This window comes from Phocoena sinus, chromosome 6, assembly GCF_008692025.1.
Source record: "Phocoena sinus isolate mPhoSin1 chromosome 6, mPhoSin1.pri, whole genome shotgun sequence".
Lineage (NCBI taxonomy): Eukaryota > Metazoa > Chordata > Mammalia > Artiodactyla > Phocoenidae > Phocoena > Phocoena sinus.
In genome coordinates, this window is record NC_045768.1 from 5,812,652 (window position 1) to 5,834,394 (window position 21,743).

The 21,743-nt window shown below is 57.0% G+C and overlaps 1 protein-coding gene across 2 annotated transcripts in view; it reads right to left on the bottom strand.

Annotated features, from left to right (window-relative positions):
• Positions 1-17,585, bottom strand: part of ASS1 (argininosuccinate synthase 1) — a 50,456-nt gene extending 32,871 nt beyond the window's left edge. The window contains exons 1-5 of one of the 2 annotated variants that reach the window (XM_032635885.1): positions 17,395-17,585; positions 10,865-10,974; positions 8,852-8,920; positions 6,679-6,867; positions 793-849 (exon numbers count right to left, since the gene is read on the bottom strand). In XM_032635885.1, the coding sequence (XP_032491776.1) occupies positions 793-849; positions 6,679-6,867; positions 8,852-8,920; positions 10,865-10,969 (420 nt within the window). In that variant the 5' untranslated portion in view covers positions 10,970-10,974; positions 17,395-17,585. Of the gene's footprint in view, positions 1-792; positions 850-6,678; positions 6,868-8,851; positions 8,921-10,864; positions 12,785-17,394 lie in introns of those variants that run through there. The other variant, XM_032635886.1, reaches the window with a different exon arrangement.
• Between the last annotated feature and the right edge of the window lie 4,158 nt (positions 17,586-21,743).

A 21,743-nucleotide genomic window follows, 5' to 3' on the forward strand; every position in this document is an offset into this window, starting at 1 on the left:
AAGATGGCACCCGGGCGCCACGTGTGACCACCAAGGCCCAAATCGTGGCCGGTCCCAGCTAAGTGTAGAGCACACAGTGGGTCTCAAAGGGTTAGTACCAAAAGAATGTAAAACGTCTCAGTAATTTTTTTACATCGATGACATGCTGAACGGTACCACTTTGGGTACATAGGGTTCAGTAAACCATAGTAAAATGACATCACCTGTTGCTTTTGACCTCGTTTTTTTTTTACGTGGCCGCTAGAAAAACCGCGGTCACCCTTGGGCCTTGTTTTTGTGGCACTTAGTGTGTTTCCATGGCTCGGCCTCGCGCCCTGGATGCCCAGGGGCCTGATCCTACCGACTCCCATCCCAGGAGAGAATCCAAGACCCCGCGGGGTCATGGCTCAGGCAGCCGGGAGGAGGAGGGCCTTAGCTGGGTGGCCCCCACTGGGGCTGAGAGGGCTGTGATCAGCCCAGATATTGGCCAATCGTGTCTCAGAATGGTTCCAATCCGCACCCGGGAAGCCAGACCCGGCTTTGCGAGGACCCTGGCGGACGGGCAGCCTCATCTTTCCCTCCAGTGCCTGACCCGCCCAGGCACCTGGGCAGTGTCTCAGGAAGGACAAATGGTCAGGGACAGAGTGTTGTCCCCCTGCAGTTGGCGTGAGTGAAGGGAGCTCTCCATGGGAAAGAAGGGCGCCACCCACCACGAGGTCCCTATCTGGAGAACCTCCCAGAACCCCGTGCGCCACACCCCCAGGGGCCTCAGCCCCCAGCGCCCACCCTCTAGGGGGAGGAGCAACATCTTACCTTAATCTGGGGGGCCAGTGAGTAGCAGGTGAGCTCAAACCGGATCTGGTCGTTCCCCTGAAACGTGGAACGGGACGGTCAGGAGCCACAGAACAGGGACCAGTTGCGGAGGGCGGGGCCGGGGGCAGGGGCAAGGCCGCATGACCTGCAACGATGCCCCCGAGAGCCACTCAGGGCGGACCCCCTGGGTGGCTCCCTTCTCCGCATGTGCTCACCTCCAACCTCACAGCCTTCTGAGGTGGGTCCTACAAGCCTGTTTGAAAGATGAAGACTGGGCTTTCCTGGAGAGGGCTTTCTGCTCTGGACTTGAACCTAGGGCTCCCCGAGTACAGAGCTGAGCTGTGCGGGCACTCACGTGTGCGGGACGTGTGTCTATGTGTCCGCAAGATGCCCACGTGCCCGTTGTGTGCTGAGCTGTGATGGTCGTGACCTTGTGTGCACTGGTGTGTGAGGGGGCATGCACACGGGTCACCACGTGTGTCTGCACTTCAGGGGGTGCACACACATGCAGGGCTGGAGGCCTGGCCCCGCCGAGACTCCAGGCAGCCCCCGAGCTGCCCACACATCAGCCTCTTCCCGAGGGCCTCCTACCTGCCTGGCCCCACCTGCCCCACTCCCACGGTTCCACGGTGCTTTGTCCAGAAAACCGGGCGTCCTGTCTCCTCTGGGAGCCTCAGTTTCCCTGTCTACACAGTGGCTGGCTGGGGGAGGGGTAGATCCAGGTGACCACCAAGGGCTCCTCTGCACAGAGAGGGAAACAGGCCCAGAGGTGGAAGGGACAAGTCCAAGGGCACAGAGCCTGGCCCAAGCCCGGGCACTGGGCCCCCACGGCCCCCACCAGCCTTGGGCAGGCGGCCCTGCCTCCCTGTGCCCGCGTCTTGTCCTCAGAGACGATGGCTGCCAGCCGCCCGCCCGCTTCCCATCAGCTCGGCAGCCTGGAGGGAGGCTTAAGCGCTGTGGAAATATCAGAGGGACCTCTCGCCTACTGTGAAAACTGCACGGGCACAGCGAGACAGCGGCGGGAATAACATGTTATTTTCCAGAGCCTTGTCAGGCGACGCAGAAATACAGGTTTCAGCCCCTCTGCTCGGAGCCAGGGGCTAAGGGGCCAAGGCCGCTCCTCTCTTGGTATCTCCCGGGGCCACAGGCTGTGCGGGACCAGCCACCCCACTCACCCTCCATCCCATCCCTTCAGTGAGCGCCTACCATGCCCTGGCTGCCACACGGGAGAGCCACCTGGCACCAGCGGGATTTTTAACCCTGTTTTACAGATGAGTCAATTCAGGCTCAGAGAGGTGGAGTCACTTGCCCAGGGACACACAGCCAGCAGGCACCACTCCCATCCTAATAGCTCACAGTCAGGTAACGGGTCTGAGCTCCACGCATAACTCATTGAACCCTTACGGCAGCCCCTGAGGTGGGTTCTATTATTATCCCCATCTCACGGATGGGGAAACCGAGGCACAGGCTGTAAGACTTGCCCAAGGGCCAGTGACCAGCACAGTTCCTGGAGCAATGGTGTCTACAATACAAAGCAGACTTATTTTAGATTCGTAAAGCATATGGTCTAGTGTTGCATATCCTGGCGATTTTTTTTCTCCAGGGCTTCAAGTTTCCCCTAGCACAATGGCAGCCTGTGCCTCCTTGGACGGGCATGCCGGGCTGGGGTCTGCCCATCAGGATCGCCATGGGGACACCCATCTGTTCCCGAGCCAGAGACCCTCGCAGAAGCCAAACAGGCTCCCCAGGTTCAAACTCTGTCCCAGACAAGAGCCGAGGACTGTCCAGTCCTTCCCTCCCTGACCCCAGGAGCCCCAGCCCCAGGGTGGCCCTGGCAGGTTCCCCGGGGGCCGGGGAGGAGGTGTAGCAGGTCCCACACACCCCGTGCGTGTCCACGTGCTGATATACATGTGTAAGTGCGGGTGCCGCGCCCTCGGGGACTGCACGGGACTCTCCCATCTGCTCCTGGCCTCACCATACAGATGGCGCCATTTACAAAACCCCTGCCGCCACACCCCTTCCCGAGTCTCAGGCTCCTATTTCCAGGCCCGTCTTCCAAAACTGGGGGGAGGAAGGGGGCCCTTGAAGGGCCATCTCAGCTTCTGTGCAGCTCTCTGGTGGGGAGGATTCAGGGTCCCCGAGGGGTGTGAAGGGGTGGACCCCCGCTCTCTCTGCACCAGGTGCCGCCTGGGCTGGGCCCTCGGCGAGAAGCTGCCTCTGGCCTCCAGGCCTTTGCACAAGCTGTTCCTGCGGCCTGGGATGCCCTTCCTCCTGTCTCAGCATCACCGTCACCCCCTGCTGGGTCAGGGCTCCCAAGTCCCCTGTATGGGTGTCCCAGTGTGTGGAGGACAGCCAGGGATGGGTAGGTATTCAGTGGGGCGTTCAGAGAGCCAATGAGTGAAGGCGACATCGGCGGGGCTGGAACAAGGGCCCGGAGGCCCTGGGTCTCTCCATCGCCCGACTCGGGAGCCAGAAGCTGGGAGAGGCCGGGGGCTCAGGACGGTCCCTGCTAGAATCTCCCCATCTGGGAAAGCCCCCCTGCAGTCTGCTTACACCCAGCTCTTTCTCTTCACTGCGAACCCCTTGCAGAAAGTTTGGCCAAGTGTCCTACCCAGATCCGCCTCTGGGTGCCAGCCTCCTGCAGGCCACACTCACTCACTCTGGACACCCATCTCCTGATGTGTAAAGTCACTGATGCGCCCCCCCCAGCCCCCTCCCCCCGAGCCAAGCAGACCACCGGCCCCTGCAGGTAGCTGGCCCCTCCCTCCCCACCACCCCCTGCCTCGAGCCTGGCACCCCTCTGGACCCCAGTCCAGGCCCTCCAGTTTCTCCTCACTCACACCCCCGTCTTCTAGGAAACTGTCTGCAGAGGCTGTTGGGGGCTTCCCCAGGTCCTATTAAATAAGGGGAAACTGAGGCACAGGAGTACGCCTTGCCCATCGACCCCCAGAAGAGATGGGGGATTTCGGGGTGGGGGGCACCGGGCCCCACCATCCCCTGTGGCCTTCCCGCTGCTGGTCTTGGAGGCCCCCCAGTGCTGTTTCAAGTCGGAATGTCCCTCTTGCGGACACTGAGCATGAACTTCAGGGACGTCCGCGAATCTCAAGAGGCTACGGAACTGCCGCAGAGGGTGTTCTTCTCAGAACCGAAGCCCCGCAGAACCAGAGTGGGAAACGGGACCCTGGGTGGCCAGGGCCTCCTCCAGCCGCTTCCCCCGCAGGGTCAGCCTCGGGAGGCCTCAAACCCAAACCTCTGGTGCCCTCTTGTGGCCAAATGGAGCAGCGCACACAGCCGCTGGCAGCTATTCCCAGCGGCATGTGAGCTAGTCTAGTGCAGGGTGGGGGTGGGGCGGGGGCGGCGGTCTCTCCCTGGCCAGGGGCACACCCACCACACACACATTCACTCCACTAGCCCTGAAAGCCACCCCTCCTCAGTCCTGATGGTACTTCTGGGGGGAACTTCTCCAGGCAGGAGCCCTTCCATAATCCTCACTTCCTGGCCTCAGCTTGAATACCTCCTGGAACAGGGAGCTCACTGCCCGGCTGATTTCATCACAGACAGGTGAGATGTCTCAGAGGTTCATTCTGCACTGATGTTTGTTCTCAAAGCCCCAGCACAGGTCTGATGACTGTGCGAGCAGGGCACTTCCCTCTCATTGAGTGTTTACGATGTGCCAGGTCTATGCTGAGCGCTTTATTGGCACGATCCTACTCACAGCTCCCAACTGCCCCATGAGCGGGTTCTATTTTATCCCCATTTTATAGATAAGGAAACTGAGACTCATGGGGTGAAGTCACACAGTGGGAAAGCAGGGGAGCCAGGATCTGAACCCAGCTGTACGGGCCCCAAAGTCCCAAGTCCTGAACCTCTGGCTTCCTCTGTACTCTCTCCTACCGCCTGAGTGGAAGGCGGTATGCAGGTCTCTGCCCAAACGGCCCGGTCCACCCACTGCTCCGCCTGTGATTCCCACCACCCCGCTCAAAATGTGCTCACGGCTAGGGTGTTAGTGAAAACTAGGGCCATGCTCACCAGTCCGCTTCTTTTACAGGAGCCCATAGTTTCAGTCCAGAACGATCCCCTACATACCATGGGGGTGGGGGAGGGCCACTGGCCACCCCTGTCCAACCTGGGGGTTTGAAGCCAAACCCCGCAGCGTGGCCCCGGCCCAGCCCTGGCCCTGCTGCTTCTCCCAAGGCTACAGCTCCCACCACGTGTTCAGGACCCTTGTCTCCAGGCTTTTCCTCAGGCTGTTCCCTCCGCCTGGCACTCTCTTCCTGTACCCATTCCTCCTCCCTCAGGGCCGTGCTCTGCACGACAGCCTTCCCTCGGCCCCTGCCTGCTGCCCCCTCGGCTCCCCTTGGCTCCCCTGGCACTGACCCTACTGCCACCCTTTCCTGCATCCGTTCTCTCCCTCGCTAAGACACAGGCCCCCTGAGGGCAGGAAAAAGGGCCCGCGAAGTTCAACACTGTTCCTGTGTCCAGCACACACTCAGCGCTGTACAGACGCCAGTACAAGCTGGCTGACCGAGCGCCAAGCAAATGAGTGAGCTTCCAAAGACACCACTACCGCCTGGCGGGGCGACTGTTTGCAAGGCCACCCCCAAATCACACCTCCTCCGTCACAGTCTGAGCTGTGAGCGTCCCTACATCACACTGAGCCAGGGCTTGCTCCCCCACTCCCGACTGCCTCGACCAGCCTTGTGGGGGGCGGGCCTGGGTCAGGTCAGGACATGCGTGCTGAGAGGCAGGCCCCCTGCCCCACAACCTGGAGCAAGCTGTTGGTGGCGTGTCCGCTAACTGCGAGCTCACGACTCCAGAGTAACACTGCCTACAGTCACCTACATCTTTAGGAATCTTGTTTCTTGAGCCCTGCCACCTGCCGGACAGGGGCTGAGGGCTTTCCTGCCTTCTATCCCCAGGGTTGTCCTTCAGTCAGCACTCCTGCACACAAGGGCCAGAAGTACGGGTGTGTTATCGGTTGAACTGTGTCTCCCACAAAAGATTAGTTGAAGCTCTAACCACCCCCCCCCCAATACTTCAGAATGTGACCTTATTTGGAGATTGAGCCTTTACGGAAGTAATCAAGTTAAGATGAGGTCATTAGGGCAGGCCCTAATCCAGTATGACCGGTGTCCTGATGAAAAGGAGAAATTTGGACACAGAACCAGACACGTGCAGAGGGCAGGCGATGTGAAGATGCCCCGAGGAGACAGCCATGTGAAGATGTAGGCCTGGAGTGATGCACCCACAAGCCAAGGACACCTGAGCTACCCGAAGCCAGGGGAGAGCCTGGAAGTGGCCCTTCCCTAGCACCTTCAGGGGGAGCATGGCAGCCAACACCTTGATTTTGGACTTCCGAAACCTCCAGACCCATGAGAGGATCCGTTCCTGGTGTTTATGCCGCCCAGTCTGTGGTGCTGTTGCCCCGGGAAACTAAGACAAGTCCTCATCCCCATTTTGCAAGTGAAGAAGCTGAGGCTCAGGAAGGGCAAGGGCCTCGCCCAAGGCCACACAGCTGGGATTCAAGCCCTTTGCTACCTCGTGGTCTCTGACCCTGCCTACTGCATTAAACGGAGACTCCCACAGTGACCTTGGTCCCTGAGCCTCAGCAGCAAGTTTGCAAAACGGGGTGACATTGCTCAAACCGCATGTGGAACAGGCACACGGGACTCACACACTCGGGGTACAGGGCAGAGCCGTCCCTAACTCGCTACTAAAAACATTCCTCTTGTTCAGACTGGACGGGCCAGTCTGTCCTCTGCATACCTGACTGTGCTGGGGGAGAACCTACAACTGCTTGAGGACCGTCCATTGCTTGGCTGCCTGTGTGCCCCTCGCAGGCCCCCTGCCTCCTTCTCCGTCCCCAGCCGTCCATCCTGGTCTCACCTTTCCTGTGGCGCCGTGTGACACGTACTTGGCTCCCTCCTGCTGGGCGATCTCCACTTGTTTGCGGGCAATGCAGGGCCTGGCGAGAGAGGTACCCAGGAGGTAGCGGTCCTCGTACAGCGCGCTGGACTGGATGGCGGGCCAGATGAACTCCTCCACAAACTCCTTGCTGACGTCCTCGATGAACACCTATGGGGAGAGGAGCCCACGAGTGGGAGCCTCGGCAGGGACGGGGTGCAGTCAGAAAGCAGAGTCCCAGGGGCCTCAAGTGGCCTGCATCTAAGGCAGACGCTGTTAATGGATCCCAGGGCAAGCTGTACCTCCACTTTTCCTTCTGCATCTGTAGTGGACATCATAAATCAATCCAGCATACAATGCAGTTACTCTCCCTCCTGCACTCATGGCAGACATTACTAATCGATCATGATATACCATCCAAGCGAAACTGGATGTGGTCCTTAAATCCCTCCCAACATAGCATTCTGGGCCTGAGATGAAACAAGATCTAAATGTAAGAACTAAATCTAGATGTAATCCACAAAAGCCAGGGATTATTTTGTCCCACAGATGGCAGCTGGCAATATCTGGAGATATTTTTGGTTGTCATAACTGATGGGTTGTGGGGGTCATTCTGGCCTCTAGTGGGTAAAGGCCAGTGATGCTGCTAAACATCCTACAATGCACAGGGCAGTCAGCCACATGTCAATAGTGTCGAGGTTGAGAAACCCTAATCTAGAGGAATTATTCTCAAAATGTAAACCTCCTAGAGTTCCCCAGACCCCTTCAGGGAGAATGAAAACATTTTTTGTGATACTCAGTTGATATTTGCCTTTTTCACTCTGTTGACATTCACACTGAATATGCAAAAGTGATGATGGGGGAAGGGGCCGGCACCTTAGCACAAATCAGGGCAGAGGCACCACCCTCCTCAGACATGGTGCTCCTCACACCTTGCTCTCACAGTGCAGATTTCTCTTAAGAGTCGTCTTGAAAATGCAGTAAAAAATGACTAACTTTTGTTATATCTCGACTCGAGTACAAAATGTGAAATGTACACGAAGCATATCTGCTGCATTCACAAGTGAGTTATTAGCTCAACTAGCCCCTTTTCTCATAGAACATCGTTCTTGAACAAAGGACCGACAGACAAAACAGGGTCAGTGCAGACTTGGGTTTTGGGCCAACATTTTCATAAGAATGAAGTGACCCCATCACTTCAAGGAAAACTGAGAATTTGTTGCCAAGCTTTCCAGTAAAAGTTAGAATTATGGAAAACTTGTATCTGACACCGTGAACTTGACAGCTTCCTAATACTTCTGATGTGAGTTTTACTGTGCTTTGCAGATATGGCGTTTCTTTTGCACTGTTAGCCTATGTAAGCGGGGACCACGCTGGCCACGTTCACCTTATGGGCCTGCTCACCACATGATTAGATGTTCAATCAATGCACTGATTCTGTTGAATGGATGGAAGGATGGGTGGATGGACAGAGAGCTAGGAGGGATGACGGGTAGATGGATGAGGGAAGGATGGGTGGATGGACAGAGAGCTAGGAGGGATGACGGGTAGATGGATGAGGGAAGGATGGGTGGATGGACAGAGAGCTAGGAGGGATGACGGGTAGATGGATGAGGGAAGGATGGGTGGATGGACAGAGAGCTAGGAGGGATGACGGGTAGATAGATGAGGGAAGGATGGGTGGATGGACAGAGAGCTAGGAGGGATGACGGGTAGATGGATGAGGGAAGGATGGGTGGATGGACAAGGAGCTAGGAGGGATGACGGGTAGATGGATGAGGGAAGGATGGGTGGATGGACAGAGAGCTAGGAGGGATGATGGGTAGATGGATGAGGGATGGATGAGTGAGTGGATGTGTGAATGGACAGCAAGATAAAAGAGGGATGGGCAGGTGGATGGCTGGATGAGGAAAAGACAGATGGATGGGGAGGTGGGCTGGGGAGGTGACTGGGTAGAAGAGTGGCTGGGGGAGACCAGAAGATGATGCCCTTTGCACACCCAAAGCGGAAGGAATTGACCTTATACTCCTGGAAGCAAGAGGACCAGTTGGAAGGCGTGGGGGGAGACAAGGAGCTTTGGGACAGGACTCCCCACAGCTGCCCCCACCAGGCCAAATCCCGTTTCCAGCCCCAAACCCTGCCTCCCACTTGGTACCTTTCTAGCCCCAAGCTTCAGCGCCTTCTTCCTGGCTTCCTCAAAGTCTTCCTTCTGGCCCACGTTGGCCTGATGAGCAGAAGCAGAGAGGACCCATTAACCCAGGGCAAGAAAGAAGAGCTGAGAAGAATGTCTCCCCCCGGCCCCTCCCCTCCCCTCCCCTCCCCTGGGGTGAGCCGTGGGCAAGTGTGTTTCACACACTACAGCCCTCAGATGGCGGTGGTTTCGACTGGATGGCTGAGGTCAAAGTAGGAAGGAGAAAGGGCACGAACCAGGGTCTGGAGAAGCTGTGACACTCTCCAGAGCTAACAGTTGGTTGAAGGACGGACCGAGCCTGGCCCCGTGCACCCAGGCTGCTAGGTTGCAGCATTTGCTGTCACTGCCTTGAAGGTCTAAGGCTTCCCTTGAACCCGTCTAACTCTTCCCCCAATTCCCCCAAAGTCAGTACAAAGGTTGGAGAGTCAGCAGCCCGACTCTCCGCTCACTTCCCCAGCCAAGTGCAGCAACTTGCCTGTCCCAGGGCGCCCGAGCTGGCTCGAGGCTGAGGCCTGGGCTATGGGCACCCAGCTGTCCCCCTGCTGGAGCCCAGCCTCCGGTTCCGACAGCCCCATCTGGACATGGGCATTTTTTTCTGCTGGCTGCACTCTGGCCTCCTGCCTAGACGTTGGCCCTGGCTTCTGCTCAACGACTCTGGCATCTCCCCAGAGTCCAGCTGCAGGTGCTTTTCTGAGGTCACTCAGCTTTTAAATCTGCCTCGGGGTAGCCCGGGATCTGGACGGCCCACCGCTGCTGCTGAGGACAGGGTGCACACACCCCAGGCTCTCTGCATCCGCTCAAAGCCCTGGCTCTCTCTCAGCAGGCAACTGTGAGCCAGGCACTTCCCCTCCCCCACCTGAGGGACATGGGGTCAGCACTGTTACGGATGGTAGATTGACTTCAACTGCAAACAAACGGTTCTTGACAACAGCTGGACTTTTCCTGTCCAGAGTGCCACCCTCACTTCCTCTGCAAAGAGAACCTTCTCTCCTGGGACCTCTTTCCACAGGGATGGGTGAGAGCACATCACGTCACCTGCTCACTGTAGGGACGAGCCCTCCGAGACACAGCCATACTGACAAATGCATGGTGGGCAGGGACTCAGGCCAGTCAATGAGAGTCCCCCCTGGCCCTTCTGTCAGAGCCTCTGCAGGAAGCTCTCCTTTCTCTGGGAAAACTTGGGTATGATGATGTGGGCCTTGCCTGCCCCGTGGAGAGGCCAAAAATGAAGCCAAGCAGAGATGGAGGCAGATCTGGATAAGCACCTGGATCCAGCCTTGCCTGAAGCCATTATACCCCTGGCCTTCTCAGTTATATGAAAAACTGTATTATTTTGGTTTTCTTTTTTGTTTATTTTTGGTTTTACTTGGCTTAAGCTGGGTTTCTAGAATTTGCACAGTCATATGGAGAAAGACTCAGAGGTTATGTCCAGGTTTATCAGAAGTTGAGCTGGTTTAATTAGGGATGTCTGCTATGGACCCTGGATGGGGGATGGCATCATACATAACCTATGGCCTGTGACCTATTTGCTATGCCAGAATTAGATGATCTCCAAGGGCTCGTCTAGTTTAGCCAGTGTAGCATCCTACACTCTTTGCTGAATTATTGAAGGCTTTGGGAAAGGGGAAGATTGTATGCCTTCTCAGGGCCTTCACCAGATCCAAGCCCTTGGTCCCTCTCCAGGCAGGCTGGCCGAGCAGCTCTGCCACGCTCATTCCTGTGCCCCCTGTCCAGTTACTCGCATGGAGACTCGGCCTCCTCCATGATCTGGGGGGCATCTCAGACCTGGGGGACTTCCAAGGTGTTCACTCGACAGATGAAGAGAAAGAGGCAGTAAATGAGAAGCATATTCCTACAGTTCAGGACAGGCTTAGAGAGGGGGAGCTGGGTTTGGATGAGTGACAATGGGCAGGTGGGCAAGCTGGATGGACAGCAGGGCCGACAGTAGAAAGACACACATGCCAGGCGCCCCCTCACCAGGTAGGCAATGACGTCATAGCCCTGCTCCTTCAGCCACACGAGGATGCAGGAGGTGTCCAGGCCCCCGCTGTAGGCCAGAACCACGGAGCCTTTGCCGGACATCTCGTCTGGAGGGAGGACACGAGGAAGAATGTGAGTGACCCAGAGCCAGCCCCGCCCCCTCCTCGTCTGGCAGCCCCTCCCGACAGCTCCCTTCTGGCCTGTCCCCCAGCCCCGACCTCGGCCTTGGGCCGTCTTATCCCCTGGACAGGCCGCCACCGTGAGGTATGAGACAGGATGTTCGTCTGACATCAGGACCAGCTGAGGAGACGCTCCTTCCTGCAGCCTCACGCCTTCCACCCCCGACACCCTCTCAGGGGACCCACACACACCACACTGGGGCCTGAAAGGTGGAGGCACGTCTTGGAGCCAGTTCCCCACCAGCTAGAGAAGACGACGGGGTCAAGGTCAAGACGTGAAGGGGTGCACAGCATCAGGAGACTTGGGAGAGGCCGTGGCCCTGAGGCCAGGGCAGCCCGCACATCTCTAGTCAGAACTGCTCCTTGCTAGGCTGGGCCAGTGCGAGTGAGGCATGGCCCTGGGGGACTCGTATAGATCACCCTGCACCCCGACTATGACCGCATGAGGTAGGAGCTATCATGCATGTCGGGGCAGCAGAGACCGGGGCTCAGAGAGGTCAGTGGCCAGCTCGAGGTCACAGAGCACGTGTCTGTGTCTGGCTCCAGAACCTGGGTTCTTCCCAGCATGCAGGGCTGCCTCCCAGCTCTACAGGGAATAGGATGCCCCCCTGGACCTCTCCCACCTGGGCCCCAGTGAACCTTCACACAATGGGACTTTAGGCTCTTTTTAAAAGCAAGTACCTCTGAGGGGGGAAACACAAGAGACCCCAAACACCTCAAGGAACCCAGCTCCAAAATGATTAGTTGGGAGGAGCTCAGAGACCAACTTCCCCATGTGCAGAGGGGGAAACTGAGGCCCAGAGGAGGAAGGTAACCAGGACGTACAGGCGGTAGATCTGTCCTTCTGCAGCAGGGCAGATGTGCCCCACGCTATCCCTCCCTCTCTTCAGCTACACTGAAGCTTCCAGAAAGCACCAGGGCCTCCTCACTCCTTTTGCCTTTGCAACCACTGTTCCTTCTACCCAGAAGGCTCTCCCTGAGCCCTAGGGCTGCATCAGGCCCTGCCTTCCCCCCACTCTCCACATGGCCCTGAGAGTAGATGCTGTTATGTGCCCACTTTGCTGAAGAGGACCGAGGGTCAGAGAGGCGAGGTCACTTGCTTGAGGTCCTGTGGTCAGCAGGGGGCAGGGCCAGATTTGGATCCAGTACATCTGTCTCCAGCCTCCATGGACACGGCCCCAGCATCCTGCATTTCCTGGGTGTGTGCTTGTGTCTGGTGGAAGCATTTGCACTGGAGGCCGACCAAAGTCAGGGTCCTTAATAGAATCTATTGGGAAAGGTGTGGACATCACTGCACGGATCCATGTGGACCTCATCCAGAAGGGCCTCTCCCCAAGGATGCAGGCTCCTGTATACTGAAGGCTTCTCGTGTGCCTGGAGGCTTAGCGGCCAAGTGGTCACCCAGCCCTTTGCAGTAGAACCCAGCCCAGCCGAGGGACAAGAACACATCCTATGTGCTGTCCCTGGCATCTCACCAAGCCACCTTCCAGCCAGTCCCAGGGCTCACATGTCTTTACTGCCCTTTGGACTTGGAAGGGGAAACACTTCATGGAACAGTGAGGTTGGGTGCAGTTCTGATGGATGGGTGCCCACAATTCCCCCCTTCAGTGGGCATTCAGCCACCTGCCAGACTGTCCCAGGCCAGCTGGGGCCAGCAGACATGCCCATGGCAACCGCAGCCAGGCAACAGGCCATCCAGGATGGAGGGGAGGAGGTGGGAGGGAGGCAGGAAGGACTCATGGTAGGAAGTGCCTGGGGCTGAAGGTGTGGGTTGCCGGCTTCCAGAATCTGTCTTGATGGCTCAGCGAACCACCCTGCAAATGCAGGCAGCTGGGTGACACCAGAGGCCATGAACCCAGCCTACCCAGCCCCTGGACTCCCCTTCGGGCAGCCTCGCTGAGTGGGGAGACTCAGGAGCCCCAGAGCCCCGTCCAGCGCCCTGCTGTAGTGTGCGTGCTCCCAGCCCTGTGTTCGTGTGCGAAGGGGCTGGTGGTGTGGTCGGGTGGGGGGTGTAATGTCGCGTATTTGTGAAGCTCTATTGAGATACAATTGACACGCAAGCAACTGCACATATCTAAAGCGTACAATTTAGTGAGTCTGGGCACGTATCTACAGCCAGGAAGTCATCACCACAGTCAAGATGATGAAGGTATCCATTATAAGCTGAGTCCTCCATTTGTGTTATCCCCAGTTTAGAGACAGGGAAACTGAGGCTCAGGTTAAGGAACTTGCTCAAGGCCTTGCTTGGCTGGTGAGTGGTAGAGCCAGGATTCACACCCAGATCAGCTAGACTCGTAAGTACAAGGCTTCCCCTCTCTGGGAGGTGCCAGGAAGGGAATCCCTGGGACAAGGTGTGGTCTGGGAAGCCACAGGTGGCTCAGACACCCTGGAGTGACAGGGAGAGATGATGTGGGCCACGTGTGAGCCCCTCCTGCCTGCCAGGCCACGTGCATGCAGGGCTAGAGGGCCTCAGCCTCTGGGTCTGAGACACGTGATGGAATGGGTGCACCCAGGAGTGTGTGTGCACGTCCAGAGATTAGCTGGGCAGGTGGGCTGAGACAATGATATAATCTGACACTGGCATTGCTCCGCCCTTCCTGAAGAAGCTCCCGCCTCCCTCAGTCAGTGAGGTCCCCCGGCAGACTACGTGGGGTAGAAACTAAGGGAAGCTGAGGCCTCAATTTGGGGGAGGGAGAGTGGAAGAGACTAGGGCTAGAGCACAGTGGCTGGGTCCTCCAGACCTGGGTTCAAGCAGCTTAAGCTGCTCACCTGTAAAACGGGATCAAGAACAGCCCATCCCTCCACAGGGCGACCGTGGATTCCGTGAGATTCCAGGAGGAGCCCAGAGCTGGGTACCACACCTGTGTCCACCAAGCTCTCCTTACCACTGGGTCCTGGCTGACCCCGGGCAAGCCCCTCACTCTCTAGACGTCAACATCACCGCCTGCTCAACAACCTGAAAGCCTGAAAGCCCTTCTGGTTCTGACACCCCAGGACACCGGGCTTCCTGCCTGAGGACTCGGCCTCCCCCAGCCCAGGGGGGCTGGACTCCTGGGGCTCTGGGGCTCCTGAGTCTCGGCCTCCCGCGGCCCCAGCTTTGCCGCCACCCCACCCTCCACGAAGGGCGCAGGGCAGGTGCCCCAGCTCCCGGGGCCAGCCCAGACATCCTGCTCCAGAACAGGGACACCTGGGAAGGGAAAAAGAGAGCCTCATGCCAAGATGCCTGCCAGCCTGGCCTTAGTTGGCAAGGCAGCGGGCATTCTCCAGTGCCCCCGCCACAGACATCCTGCCAGCTCCCAGTGAACGTGCCAGGCCAGCCTGGGCAGTTGCTCGGCACTAAGAAAATTCACGCGGCTCTAAAACGTCAAAGCTAGAAGGATGACTAGAGCAGTCACTATGTGTAGCACCACACGTGCATCATTTCAAGGCGGGGACTATTATTACCACCTACTTACAGACGATGAACCCGAGGCTCAGAAAAGTTAGTAACTTGCCCAGGTCTCAAGCTAGCGGATGGCAGTGCTGGGATAGAAACCCAGGCTGACTGCAGACCACCTGCTCTTTACTGCTCTCTGCCCTACACTCTCTGGTCTCTAGGAGACCACAGACTGTCTCCCCCTCCCGTTACTTGTCTGCCAGAAGACAGAATCCTCAACGCACCATCACCAGTCAGTATTCTATTTCTGTGTGCTACAGCAACACGAATGTTCCCCTGGAACCCCTCCGCTCCCATTCTAACTCAGTCGAGCTGAGTTCATTATAGTTTCTAAAAAGCCGAGCTCCACCAAGGCCATAGAATTCTCCCTGACTTAGGGGTTTGCTCATTTTAGGACTGCAACTCTCATCCTTTTGCTGCCCTCATTCGTGTCTGATAGAGCTAGGGGGCAATTCCACACTTTGACCAGGAGGTCAAAGTGTCAGGATTCAGCCTGAACATTTGCCTGGCACACTCAGCTCATTTCATCTGCATACTTGGTGAGACACAGAGGAAGGATTTCTGTGTCTGATGAGAAAGCTGAGGGCAGTAGGGGTGCTCTAGGCTAAATACTGAGCTGGCTCTCAGCTGCAAGTTCCTGGGGCCTGAGATTCAAATCAGGAATGCCAGGCTGTCTTCGGGACACCAGTGCTCCAGCGAACTTCCTCTGCCCACGGCACGGGGGGAGGTCCTTTGGGAGTGCCTTGGCTTAGGAAGATTGGGTCTCCAGTTTCGACGAGAATGTCCTGAGGGAGGAGGTAGGGGGACTAAGTGGACCTCACCAGGCCCCAGTGACAGGCACTTAAACCCTTTCCAGAGCATTTGGCTATGGAAGAAAGCATGAGTTCATTCATCTGTTTACTATATTGAAATGCCTATGGGTGCCTGGCCTACCCCAAGTCTGGGGAGGGCGTCTGTCCCACAGGAAGGAGCGAAGGCCTGGTAGATCAACTTTGCCCGAAGTGTTTCAGCAGAAATCAGAGCCGTAGACCTTGAATTCCAGAGGTTATCTCTCTCAGCATGGATGACCACAGGCAAGGCGCTCGCTTCAGAGGCTGTGCGCTCAGCGTTTGCATGAAGGCTTCTGGCTGTCTTGGCTTTTGCCTCCCAGGACCCACAGGACGAGGGCGAGATGGGGCATGGGAAAGTGCTTGCCCAGCCAGTGAGTCTGGGCCTGGCCCCCCCGCAAGTCAGGCTCCTGGGGCCCTGGGCCAGGGAAATGGTTACCATCACAGCCAACTGACCACACATGCCCAGGGGAGGCAGGCAGCTGATGCGGGCACCTGTGGGTACTCAGGGGGGCTCAGACTGTGCTGAGTGGGGGCCTCCCTCCACCCCATCCCGTACCTGGCCTGGGATCTAGGCGCTCAGCCGGAAGCATTCACCACTCATTCCCCAGCACTCAGCAGAGCCAGAATTACTTCTCAGTATAACACACAGGTGGCTCCACCGGGACAGGACCCCCTGCCCTGGCTCTGAGACGGGGATGGGCGGGGGGAGGGAGTGTAGAACGGAGACTCCTCCAGTTCCTATCCAGTTCCCATGCCCTTTGTGGCTGTTTCTGCCTCTACTGTCTCCCTCCCCCACCAGAACCTAAGACAGGAGGGCAGGGACCCTGTCTCCTCTTCTGAACGCCCAGCATGGTAGCACCCGGTGAGTCACCCCCCAGACACAGGGAGTGAAAGGACCCAGGCACCCTTCTCAACAGTATACATCCCCTTACTGTTTCCTGAGCCCTGAGCCTGTGCCAGCCCTGACGAATGGAGAAACTGAGGCTTAGGACTCTGGGAGGCTGACCCGAAGGCTCACCCCGTTGTGGAGTTGTGCCTGCCTTCCGGGCTGGGGTCTGCGGGCCTCCAGAACCTGCCTTCTTCTGTCACCAGCCTGGGTGTGGCGGGGAGGGATCAAAGCCCAGGGCCGATTTGATCCATCCCTGGGGAAAGGACAGGTTGGCTCCTGCCCGGGATGTGCAGCCAGACGGCGCTGCTCTCCGGAGGAGACGCCCCACTTTGCAGAGAGGAGCACTGAGGCGGCCAGGTCACGGGGCCTCCTAGGGAAGAGCCCTGGCAGGATGGGAGAGGAGCTTCCTGCATTTCACAGAGACTCTCCTTCCCTGGAGGGCGAGGCCGCCCCAGGGGCCAAAGGCAACAGGCATCAGGACGGCTGACATTTCCTGACGAGCGGTCCCTCCCACAGGCCAGTGCCAGCCGGAAACCGGGCACCGCGGCCAGGCGAGGCCCCCGCCCCACCGGCCAGAGAACGCAGAGCCCTTTCAGAAGGCAGAGCCGCGCGACCGACGCCCCCTGCAGGGGAGGGAGCACAGCCACACCCAAGGCACCGGGGTGGGCCACCCGGAGCCCGGAGCGACCCGCCCGGGGGAAACTGAGGCTGGGGCTGTGGGAGGGGCCGAGATGCCCAAGCCCCGGGGGCGCGCGAGGCGCAGCGGTGAGGCTGGACCTCTGGTTGCGGGCAGAGGAAAAGAGGCGGAGACAAGAGACCAGGGCCAGAGAGGGGCCGAGAGAATCCTCACACCCTCCGGGTTCCCAAGGTCTCCACTTGTGGGGCTCGCGGCATAAGGGAAACTGGATCGGAGAAGGAAAATCCAGAAAGGACCTCGGCCCGCATAGGCGACAAGTAACCCGACCTGCCCCTCAGACCCCCGGACTCGCGCCCCGGCCCCCTCTCCGCGGCCTAAGGGAGCCAGGAATCCGGCCGCCAAGCGTTTGAGCAACAGGAGTCCGGGCGTCGGCCCCCTGCCCGCCCGTCCAGGTCCGAGCCCGGGGCGCGCGGTCCCCTCCGCCTCCTCGGCTCGTTCTCGGTGGGGTCCGGGCAGAGGGCGACCTAGGCTGGGGAGCGGGAAGGGGATTCCTTACCGGGAGGCAGGCGGCGGCGGCGGCAGGCGGTGGAGCAGGGCTGGTTGCGGCGCGCATCCCGGGTTATAAGCACGGGGCAGAGGGCAGGGCCGAGGGCCGGGGACAAGTCGGAGGAAGAGAGCAACAGACCCCGCCCCCGGGCCCGGCCCCCTCGCGGAGCGACTCCGCGTTCGCGGCCGCCGGCGGGGGTCGGGGCCAGGCCTTGCCCCGCCTCCTCGCCCCTCCCCTTTTCCTCCTTCCCTCCTGCCCACCCAGCTGCCGACACACCCTCCCGGCCGGGCCCCCGCCCTGGCCGCGGGCTCTGGCGGCCCCGGCCCGCGGGCTGGCGGCTCCCCTGGGCGCGGTAGTGGCTGGAATCCTCGCGACTGACAGGGTGACAAGCCCTCCTGCCACACTTGCCGCCTGGCCCGTGGGGAACGCTCAAGCGCTTCGCCGTGGGAGTGGAATAAAAGCCCCTTAAGCTCGTGAGTTTCATGCCCATTTTTGTGTCGTGGCGGCCTTTCTACAGACCTCAAAGCCCCTCCCTCCCCCCCCCAGTCCCCGTGAGCCGGAGCCCATTGTATTGGTGAGAAAACTGAGGTGGAGGTGGCCCTAGAAGGTCGGGGTTTCATCCCTCAGTCCAGGGCTGGTTCCTGGCTGTCTCCCCAGAGCCTGGCACCTGACCAAACTCCCGAGGGCACCCAGTAAATAGTGAATAGAAGACTGGCCCACTGCTAACCCATCAACAGCAGGGGAAATTGAGGTTCACAAAATAAACGGGGAGTTGTGTCCCCAGTCTGGCCTCCAGAAGTTTCTGTGTCAGAAGTTTTCCAGCCCGGTTTATAGGTCCCAAAGCACCAATTACTGCGACCACAACCCAGTAAAACAGCTGGTCCCAACCTGTCCAAGACAACACCTCGGTTAGGACTGACCCCCAGAGGGCGGCTTCCCAAATCCTCCCAGCCCCGAACCCGCCCTGGAGGTGGGAGCCCTGAGGCAGCCCTGCCAGGTTAGCCATCCAGCCATCACGGAAAAGACGCAGGGGTGTAGGTCACGGTAAGGAGGCAGCCCTGCCCCAGGCCCCTTCCTGCAACCAAGAAGCAGCCAGAGAAAGGGAGCCTCTGCAGAGAGGGGTGAAGGCTGCTGGTCTAGTCACTCTTAGTCCTTCTGCCGCCCAGTCCCCTGTCCCACTGCCCCACACTCCCGTCCAGTCACTCAAGCACCTCGGCCAGATGAGTAGCTGTGAGTCCTTCAGGAGGGAGAAAGCATCAAACCAACTTGAAAGCAAAGCCGCAGCTTCTTGTGAGCCCCCCAACTTCTGGCACCCAAGCCCCAGAAGTGTCCGTGATGGCAAGGGGGCCCCTGTGAGCCCAGTGGGCCTGGGTGACTGTGGTGACTTGAGTCACCTTCCCGCAGGAGGTTGGGATGGTGGCTGAACTCCCTTAGCCCACTCACTGGGCCTCCTCGGGGCCTCGCAGAGCCGCCCCCGGCCTTCCACACTAGCAGCGGGCGAGTGAGGGGCAGCCACAAAACAACACTCCCTCAAGGGTCCCTGACCAGGGATCGAACCCATGCCCCCTGCAGTGGAAGCCCAGAGTCCTAACCACTGGACCACCAGGGAATCCCCTCTGCCCTGTCTTTAAGCCTCCATCCCCGGCTTTGTGCTCTGTCCTTGTTTCTTCCTCTAAGATGTCACTGCCCTTCGAGAAGGTTGGGGAAGGCATGGATGGAGTAGAGCCACCTCCTTGGACTTATTGCAGAGGAAGTGGAGAGGGAACCTGGGGCAAGAAGACCTAATGTTCTCCCAAGCTCCCCAAAGTCATGGTGGCCCCAGAGAGAATCCCTGTTACCCAGACCTTAGGAAGAGGGTGGGGTGAGGGCTGAGCCCCTCCAGTCGAGGATGGATGGGTGGGGGGCATGGGGTGGAAGAAGAGATAAGTCAGCATTCCCTAGGATGTCTGGTTGGATCTGGGCCATAATAACCACAGCCCTCACGGTTATCAGTGAACACTGTTTTATGCTTACATTCATTTGATTTTCACAACTACCCTGTATGAAGTCGCTATCATTGTCATCCCCAATTTACCGACAGGAACCTGCAGCTCAGAGAGAGGGTGTATCTTCCCCAAGGCCACACAGCATGTAAGAGGCAGAGCAGGACGAGAACCCAGGGTCTGGAGCTCTAGCCCAAACCCTCTACTCTAGCTCAGGCTTAAATTGAATTGGTGGAGGAGCCAGAGCCTCAGTCCCAGGGCCACAGGCTGTGGGGACCTTTACTCCCTGCTGCAGAAATGGCTCCAGCCCAGAGGACCGTCCCTTCCCGAAGCATAGGCACTGGTTACGTGAGGAGCAGTGAGGTCACAGCTCTCCTGAGAGGAAAACAGGCCCAACTACCAGCAGGGGCCCTGCCCACTGGGCACCAGGGTGGATAGTTGCCCAGGGGCACAGATCAAGGTGAGAAGAGACTGAACTCGGATGGTTCATTTTTTTCCCATATTGGTTCCCCATTGTTCTAGCAACATTAGTTGGAGACTTTTCTCTCCCCATTGAACTGTGTTGGCACCTTTGTTGAAAATTAATTGACCATGTAAGTGTTAGTCTATTTCTGGATTCCCTCTTCTGTTCCATTATTTATCCTAATGCCAATACCACACCATCTTGATTGCTGTAGCTTTACCGTGAGGCTCGAAGTCAGATAGTATAGATCTTCCAACTTTGTTCTGTTTCAAAGCTATTTTAGCTATTCCAGGTCCTTTGCATTTCCATAGAAATAGCAGGAACAGCTTGTCTGTTTATATAAAAAAACCTGCTGAGATTTTGATTGGGGATTGCAATAAATCTATATATCAGCTAAGGGAGAATGGACATCTTAACAATATTGACTTTTTCAATCCATGATCGTGGTATATCTCTCCATTTATTTACATCTTCATAAATTTCCCAACATAAAAAAATACCAAAACTTAAAACTGTTTATTCAAAAGGATTAATTGCTGTTTATATGAGCAATGAGAAAGAAACTCAGGTCAGTCTACATCTTGAGATGGTCTTCATTTGTGGTGAATTCAATATGTGCTTTAGGTCAGAAGTGTATCTCTGAGATAATGTTGAAATATAGCAAGTGTCACAAAACAGCTCCTTATTTGACATGAAATCTCAGGTGAGGCTCTTTTAAGGATATAGACCAGCAGGACCCAGAGCTACAAGAGCTAGAGTTTCAAAGGTCCCTGCTGAGGGCTTCCCTGGTGGCACAGTGGTTAAGAATCCGCCTACCAATGTAGGGGACACGGGTTCGAGCCCTGGTCTGAGAAGATCCCACATGCCGCAGAGCAACTAAGCCTGTGCTCCACAACTACTGAGCCTGCGCTCTAGAGCCCGCGAGTCACAACTACTGAGCCCAAGTGCCACAACTACTGAGCCCAAGTGCCACAGCGCCTAGAGCCCATGTTCTGCAACAAGAGAAGCCACCCAATGAGAAGCCCGTGCACCGCAACGAAGAGTAGCCCCGCCCACCGCAACTATAGAAAAGACTGCGCGCAGCAACAAAGACCCAACACAGCCAAAAATAAAATAAATAAATAAATATATTAAAAAAAACAAACAAAAGGTCCCTGCTGAGCATCTTTTCATGTGTTTGTTGGCCATCTGTATGTCTTTTTGGGAAAAATGTCTATTTAGGTTTTCCACCCCTTTTTTTGATTAGGTTGTTTGTTTTTTTGATATTGAGCTGCATGAGCTGTTTGTATATTTTGGAAATTAGTCCCTTGTCAGTTGCTTCATTTGTAAATATTTTCTCCTGGTCTGAGGGTTGTCTTTTCCTTTTGTTTATGGTTTCCTTTGCTGTGCAAAAGCTTTTAAGTTTCATTAGGTCCCATTTGTTTATTTTTGTTTTTATTTTCATTACTCTAGCGGTGGATCAAAAAAGATCTTGCTGTGATTTATGTCAAAGAGTGTTCTGCCTATGTTTTCCTCTAAGAGTTTTATAGTATCTGGCCTTACATTTAGGTCTTTAATCCATTTTGAGTTTATTTTTGTGTATGGTGTCAGGGAGTGTTCTAACTTCATTCTTTTACATGTAGCTGTCCAGTTTTCCCAGCACCACTTACTGAAGAGACTGTCTTTTCTCCATTGTATATTCTTGCCTCCTTGGTCATAGATTAGCTGGCCATAGGTGCGTGGGTTTATCTCTGGACTTTCTATCCTGTTCCATTGATCTACATTTCTGTAAATCAAAACTACAATGAAGTATCACCTCACACCGGTCAGAATGGCCATCATCAAAAACCCTACAAACAATAAATGCTGGAGAAGGTGTGGAGAAAAGGGAACCCTCCTACACTGTTGTCGGGAATGTAAATTGGTACAGCCAC